The 7,824-nt window shown below is 44.3% G+C and overlaps 1 protein-coding gene across 7 annotated transcripts; it reads left to right on the top strand.

The window, feature by feature from the left end:
* The first annotated feature begins 360 nt into the window (after nucleotides 1-360).
* Nucleotides 361-7,473, top strand: PTTG1 (PTTG1 regulator of sister chromatid separation, securin). 7 transcript variants are annotated; one of them, XM_075900200.1, is made up of 7 exons: nucleotides 361-499; nucleotides 804-878; nucleotides 3,563-3,666; nucleotides 4,374-4,549; nucleotides 5,141-5,231; nucleotides 6,623-6,775; nucleotides 7,306-7,473. In XM_075900200.1, the coding sequence occupies exons 3-7, from the start codon at nucleotides 3,582-3,584 to the stop codon at nucleotides 7,383-7,385; spliced, it is 585 nt and encodes a 194-aa protein (XP_075756315.1). In that variant the 5' UTR covers nucleotides 361-499; nucleotides 804-878; nucleotides 3,563-3,581; the 3' UTR covers nucleotides 7,386-7,473. The 7 variants fall into 7 exon arrangements, with proteins under 7 accessions (XP_075756315.1, XP_075756314.1, XP_075756309.1 ...); XM_075900199.1 differs by having other exon boundaries at nucleotides 804-948; XM_075900194.1 differs by having other exon boundaries at nucleotides 477-598.
* Nucleotides 7,474-7,824: the final 351 nt, after the last annotated feature.

Genomic DNA, 7,824 nt, shown 5'->3' with positions numbered 1-7,824 from the left:
TCTCTGTGTCCATCCCAACCCAAACGGGTCCGGGTTACACCGGCTTGAAGCAAGAGCTGTGGAGCTGCGGTCTGGACATTGTTGGGCTGGGGGTGACACACGCAGATGTCGGTGTGGTCTTCGGCTGATGTAGGGCCCAGAGCTGAGCAATGCTTATGAAACAGCATGGCCGTGAACAACGAGCTGGTTTATTCGCTGGAGAGAACAGGACAACCAAGAGGCCGAACCATGTGAACTGCCCCGCGGGGCCAGTGACATGCGGAGCAAGCAGCATTCACGGCTCCTCCCGTAAAGCTTCCCCGTCTCATGCAACGCGACAAGTGTAGTGGGCAAGAATTAGGCCTGATTAGGCTCCCTCCGCTGCCAGGCTTCCGGCCGCCCCCAGACTGACAGCAGCTCGAGCGACCTAGAAACACCCACTCACCCGTCGGCTCTGCAAAACTAGCCAATCAGCAGCCGAAGCGTTAGTTTTCGTGTCAAGCAGCCAATGGGAGGAGAGGTGGATGTTTAAAAATGGCCTCGCGGGTAGTGGCGCGCGATGGCTCGAGGTGCTGGCGTGTGGCCGTTTGCGCGGTTCCGTAGCTGGTGCGCGCTCTGGGTTTGTCCTTTTCGAAATGTCCCTTCCGCGTGCGCTTGCAAGCGAGGCCGCGTCCTCCAGTGAGCTGCGCTGTTTCCGCCTGGGGGCTTAAGCGGCGGCGGGGCTCGTGTTCAATCTCCCCTGCTAGTGGCTTTCCCGCGGCAGTGGCGGCTGCAGCTCAGCTGTGGCTTCTGGGGTGAGGGCTCAGGCTGTGTCTCCTCCGCAGGCGGGGTTGGCCTTGTCTCTCCGAAGAGTCGCATTGTTTTGCCTTCCCCGACTGCCTCCTGGGGGTCTTGGCCGGGTAAGTGCTCGCCCTTCTGAGCAGGACCTGGGAGAACTTTCCAAGTGTCCTGTAACTCTCACGCTGCTAGGTGAGTGTAATTCTTTGCCTGGATAACGCTCCCTGGGGACTATCTCCTGAGGGCACAGTCTGCACTCATCCCTTACATTGTTTACCTGCCAGTGATACCCTACTCTGCTGTTCAGAACTGCTTCAATACATCATTTCACTTCCTTTTTATGGTCAAAAGGATGTGAAATGCTCATACTAGTGTTGCTCTGGGAATTGGTGATGAGGGGTTCTTCATTGAATGATTTGTTCTGAGGCACTTGGCTTTTGCTACTGTTGGTAGTCTGACCTGGTATGGTGGGGTGAGGAAATCTCTTGTCCTGAGGTCAGCACTGGGTACAGAAATTGTATGGAAGGCTGGGGGAGGGAGTGCCTTCCCCAGATAGCCAGGTGTGGCCTACTACTTTCCCCCCTAGCCTCTTCCTGTCCCTTGGCCAAACCATAAGATTTATATGCCCCATCCAACCCCAGATAGTGCTGCCCAGAGGACTGAAGCTGCAGAGTGACTGCATGTCTCTGGCACTGGAGGAGCTGAGGCTGTAGGGAAGAGGTGGCAGAAGGGGAAAGACTGGGAGCTAGTATCCCTGGGTGGCTAGATAACTGGCTGTACTGGTGCTATTTGGGAGTTGGGTTGGCTCCTCCTGGCAAGGCTATCCTGTTCCCTGGCTGGGTTTGAGGTTTGATTGACTGGATGTTATCTGTAGGTTATTGTTTGTCTTGTAGCAGGTCAGAACTTGTTGCCACAGTCTTTCCTGCTGGTCTCAGGAACTAGCTTGTCAAAGCTGAAGGCACTCGGGTCTCTCCTTAAATTACCTGTCTTCTGCACTGGTTCAGGTCTTGGTGCCCTTTCCTGACTGTACTGCCTGATGATGATGATGATGCCCACCCCCTGCACACTCTGCAGTCCCCCCTTCCCAAGGGACCCCAAACCTCTAACTATATTTCCTCAGTGACCCACTGCCTGTTGTCTCAGGTACCTTCTCTCTAGCTTACCCAAGCAGCCAGGCCCATCCTGCGCCACATCTGGTGCAAGAATCCCCTCCCCTCCAGGAGCCCCTGTTTACAGTAATCCAGCTGCTTTCTGATTGGCTGTGGTTTGCCTTAGCTGCTGGCTTCACAGTCTCAACCTTCTACCAGAGTTGGGTTTAAGGAGGGGAGTGACTCTCCTACTATAGCCCCCCTCTGTGGTATGGCTATTCTTATGTCTAGTTACTGCTACTTCATGCTACTACTAGGCTATGTCTACATGGCAGGCTTCTTGCGCAAGAGTTCTTCTGCAAAAAGGTCTTGCGCAAGACCATGTCCACATTGCCATGTGTTTTTGTGCGAGAGCCGCCATGGTGGTGTGGACACTTGCACAAGAAAGCTCTGATGGCCATTTTAGCCATAGGGGTTTCTTGCGCAAGAAACCCCTGTTCCCGTCCACACTAGCCTTCTTGCACAAGAGGGCTTATTCCTCATGGGGAGAGGAATAACTCTTACACAAGAAGCCCTCTTTTTCTGATGCTTTACTGTAAATTTACTTGCGCAAAAACACGTGCAGTGTAGACGCTCCACAATTTTTTGCGCAAGAACAGCTGTTCTTGTACAAAAAGCCTCAGTGTAGACGTAGCCCTACTGTGTTGGTGCAGTAATGCTAATTGGGGTTGAACAATTATCCAGTAATGTTCTCACTTTATCAGGCTTCCATGATGATTAATCCAAGGTTGAGGAAACAGACTTGTCTTCTCTTTGCTCCTAAAGTTACAATAAGATTAGATGAGCCAATCAGAGGCACAAATTATTCTAGTGTGGAAAAATCAAGTTAGTACCCCTTTGAGTTTCTCTTAACAGTACTTCCAAGCTCTCTAAGTTGCCTCTTTCTGACAGTCAGCTCCTGATAAAGTTAACTACTAAAGCAGGCTGGAAATAATGTGCTTGGGCTTCCAAATTGATAGTTTGTCATTTTTGGTATTATAGAGGGAACATTAATTTGCACTTGCAAATCTTGCTAACAGGTGAACAAACAATGCATTAAGATATACTTAAACAACTTTGTTTAGGTTTATTGTAGTTTAGGAATAAACATTTACATATTGTAAAAAATAATCCTGATCCTACAACATCAGGCAAGATTTGCAAGAATATGATCAAAATAAGGTAGTGTATTTGTGTATGCCAATGTAATCTGAATTCAGGTGCCACCTAACTGGAAGGTTTAAATAGTTAAAAGCCTACATCTTTGTACTGCTGTGCAAAACAGGGACAGGTCCATCCAATGTTCCCTGTAGTCTTTCCATCCCATGTGTAGATTTCTTCCTTCCATGTGCAGAATAAATTGTGTGCACTGAGGCATGTGCAAATATGCATGTGCCATCAAGAGAAACACAAATTTAGCTGTGGGCGCTCTGCTAATCAGCTGGGTGGCATTGGAATTTGCCTTGAGTGGCTCTACAAGTTCAAAGCTTACAGAGAACACTGGGCAAGTCTCACTTAAACTCTCATCTACAAAATGTCAAATGGACAGCATAGTCAATATCAATATCTCAACGCATGTTTTGTATGAAGAGACACCAAAACCATGACTGTTCTCACTGTTTGTTCCCAGAGGATTTTTCAGTAACTCAATAAGTGATTTTTATTTTTTTTTCTTGCAGTGATCTTGTCAAGCTGAAGATGACAACCCTTTCCTTCCTAGACAAAGAGAATGAAGGAGATGTTGCTGCTTCTAAGGAACGGTTAAGGTTGTCCTCAACATCTTGTGAGTATATTACTACAGAAATTAAACTTTAACTCTCTTAACTAAAGCAAGGTATCTAGTGAAATAAACCAGGAATACACTTGATTTGCTGTTTCTTCATATGTAAAGAATAGCATGACACTTGTGACTAGAGAGAGAACATGTGACTGACTATTAGCATGTCCCTGACACAGATTACACACTAGCAATCCTGTCCAGTCAAATAGGAACAGTATCTCCCAAAACAAATTTAGCCTCGTGAACAGAAGTCCTCTTGTGTCAGTGTAGCTGTTTATCCAGCAATGCTGATAACTCCTGTTATATATCTTTTTTCTCTTCCCCCCCCCCCCCCACGTGTCTCATCAAATGGAAGGGGAGGGTGGTGATAGCAGGGACAGTTATACTCCCAAATGATCAGAGGGGGCAGCAAGTGCTCCAGCCCTGGAGAGCAGACAGCAGGCTGGCTGTGTCCCCCCCTCACTGCCGCAGGGAGCAGATGGTGACCCCAAACCTTAAGGACCTGAACAATGCTGGGGTAAATCTAGGTTTATAAGGGTGTGTGTGTGTGTGTGTGTGTTTTTGTTTTGTTTTTTTAAAGACCAAGCCTCTGATTCTGTCTGGAAGCATTTGACTGCACTTGTCCTCTTACTAGGCAGAAAGCTTGACATAGATAAATGTAGCTTGTCATGCACTTCATTCTAAGTACAACTGTAAATTTCTACCTGCAGCGAAAGTTTTATCTGAAAGATTGCAGACCCAGACTTCATTTGGTGGAAGAATAGTTAATGCAACTCCAGCCACATCCCAATCTGTCAGAAAGGCTCTGGGAAACGTGAACAGGGCTCTGGTAACCACAAACAAGGAAACACTGAAACAGAAAAAAACCGCCTTGCCTGCCAAGAAAGTATGTATTTAAAGATTTAAGCAGGAATGAAAAATGCACTATAGTTCTCTATGTAGCTAGCTTCTAGAAATAAGAGCAGAGGCTGGCTACTGGTATTTTGATATTTGAGTGCAGTAAGATTCCATGTTAATGCAAGACTAAACCTATTGCCAGTAATCCAGAATCTTCCCTGAATTGGAAGGGGCAGTTTCCTTCTATGTGGAATACTTTTCTGGTAGGAAAGCAGTTGGGAGTGACACCAAAACAAATCCCTTCCCAAGTCTTGAATACAACATACTGCTTAAGCTGACCTCTATTTAGATGAGGGAGTTGGAAGACCAGCGTTACTCTGGCTCCTTTTATTTACGCTGGTCTTACTCGGTATTTAGTGAACTGTTATCTGGCAGATACAGAGTCAGTGGCCTTCATGTAACTCCAAACAAACTGGAATATTAATACCTTACTAAAAGCAAAACGAGCTAAGGGGTCTTGCTTATGAATCCCAGGATTTCTGCATAACTTTCTAGAAACTACTTCTGATCTTGCTAGCAAATAATTCTGTCTGGAAAAACTTAGGTCATCCCCCTAACTTAATCGTAAATTCTTTCTTAGACTACTGGAAGGACAACTGGAGTGGAAAGCTGCAGTGTGGCCGCTGAAGCCTATCCAGAAATAGAAAACTTCTTTCCCTACAATCCTCTAGGTGAGAGCTCACTACTGTAAATGACATTTGTCTTGACTAACCTTGGCCTCTGCAGTGTTCTTAAAGATGTAGTTTGACTTTTAGACTAACCTTCATGTCCATAGGAGGGTTGTTGCTAGGCTGGTGAGCTTGCTTTGAGTAACTCTTGAAATGTCTTGGCTATCAAGGCTTAGCAGAACAAATACAAGGGACACATGTTTGAAGAATATCACTACTTCAGATAAAGTGCTAATCTCTACCAAGAATGAGATAATGTAAAAATTGCTGTCATGGATCCAAATGGCAAACTGTAGGCAATCGACAGTTTTCATTCCACCTCTGAGCCATCATTTATTCAATGGAGGGGGTGGTCACTTGTTCTAAAATCTTGCAGGCTGTGCACAGAATGGTGGGTCATGCCTTATGCTAAATCATATTCAAATTACATAATGAGAAGTCCCACAGGGATGTAGCATAAGCAATGAAGATGCAAGGCCTTCAGTGGGAATGTGGTCCTGAAGTCTTCTATACATCTTTTTATGAACATAACAGCTCCCTTAATCTAAAATACCAAGTTGTTTGGGTTTACATTGTCACTGTAAGTGCTTGATTACTAAAAGCTCTTCCAGTATATTTGGGGAAAAGATTCTATCATTAAAATCTTAGTGTTCTCTTTAAGGTAAACCTTCAAAGTAATATGCCCTTTCTTAGGGTGTGTCTAGACTACAGGGTTTTGTCGACAAAAGTGGACTTCTGTTGACAAACTATACCTGCGTCTACACTACTGTCGACAGAACTTGGCAGATTTTGTCAACAGTGGTAAACCTCATTTTACGAGAAATAAAGCCTTTTTTCAACCTTTGTTGAAAAAAGGCACTATTGCATCCACACTGTGCTTTTTCAAAAGCGTCTAGACTGTAAAAAAGTGGCTTGCTTTGTTGATGGAACTGGCTGTAGTCTAGACGCTCTTTTTCGATAGAGGCTTTGTCGACAGTATCTGTTGATAGTCTCTGACAAAAGCCTGTAGTCTAGATGTACCCTTAGAAGCATATGCTCTTATTTCAGGGCCCATTTGTAGCAAGTAACTATCTCTTAAACACACACATCCATGAGTGCTCTTCACATGCCAAGCAGCCCATAGGAGGGATTCCTTACTGCTTCTGTTAATTGTTGCACTAAATCTAAGTAGGTAGAATGTCATTTCTAATAGTTCTGTATTGCCTAATCAAGAAACAAATGGATTGCATAAACTCTGCCTACGTTATTCCATATGCTATTAAGATCTTAGCATCTAGCTGCCTGGGCACTCAGTCTTTCAACACATGTTCGGGTTTGAGGCACACTCTTCACTCAGATGTCAATCTAATGGAAAGTCATGCAGCTCTAAAACTTAAACTAATCTCTCTGAACAGACTTTGAGAGTTTTGAAATTCCTGAAGAACACAAATTAAGCCACCTGTCCCTGACTGGAGTTCCTCTATTGATGATTGACAAGAATATATCCGTTAGCTCTATAAACATGGTCCCTTCACCTGTGAAGCTGTCACCAATTTCATGGGAATGTGGTAAGTAAAGCCTGAGCTGGATTTCAGTGTAGCCTGAGCTGGATTTCAGTAAAGCCTGAGCTGGATTTCAGTGTGACTTTTTTATTGTTGGTTGGGGGGTTAGGAAGATAAAATCCATATCCCTGTGTGCTATAGCTAGTCCATCTTAATCAGCTGCATCAGCTAGGTTGAGAAGAATGCTGCATTCATTTGAAGAGGTGACTGGGTAGATGGGGAACAGACACTTCTGTTGTCCACTGCGCAGCCAATTGGATAAATGCAAGAATAAGTATATCAGAGCAATCTAATTTTCTCAACATGAGGCATCGAGTTTCTGGTTTGCAGCTGTAGTCTAAGCAGACTAGACCATCTTAAGTGGTCTTGTGCATAGCCCTCTTGCTGTTTTCAAGAGAACCAAACCACCAGATAACGGGTTTACATCTTAAACCTAATTGCCAACTCTTTAATGATTAAACTGAAATATAAGGTGACTTAATAGAATGTGGGGATTCATGAGACACTCTTTTTTATTCCCTTTTTAACTCTTCCAGACTTGCTACAATCAACTGCCAACTTCCTCTCCAGCTTAGATGAAATCATTGACTTGCCACCTTTGTGCCATGACTTTTAAATCTTAATTTTGAAGCTTCTTATTGAGCACTGACTATTTTGGAATTTTTTATGTATCTCTTAATAAAGAATTTGAATAACTTGCATAACTACCTAAGATTTGTTTCTACAGCGAGCAGATACAATCCTGCCTACAGCAAAAGAATAGTCACCAGAAATTAGGCAGTGACCATGTTAGTATGATGGCAAAGATTGCAGCAAAACTGCAATCTTCTCATTCAATTGAGCATTACCAAAAATCTTATCAAAACTAGGATTCTAAGCAATGAAAAACTTCAGCTAAAATCTTTACTGGAATGCCTAACTTTAGAGGCTTTATTTCTGGATTGTAGTGGGGACAGTTTCTTCTGTCTTCACTGTAACAGTGAGAACTCTGGCTGTCTAAACTACATCCCTTTTCTTGAAAAAGGGATGTAAATTAGACACTTCAGTTTCAAATG

Source organism: Pelodiscus sinensis, chromosome 17 (assembly GCF_049634645.1).
Source record: "Pelodiscus sinensis isolate JC-2024 chromosome 17, ASM4963464v1, whole genome shotgun sequence".
NCBI lineage: Eukaryota > Metazoa > Chordata > Testudines > Trionychidae > Pelodiscus > Pelodiscus sinensis.
The sequence above is the reverse complement of the archived record's forward strand: the minus strand, read 5'-3'. Positions and strand labels throughout refer to the sequence as shown.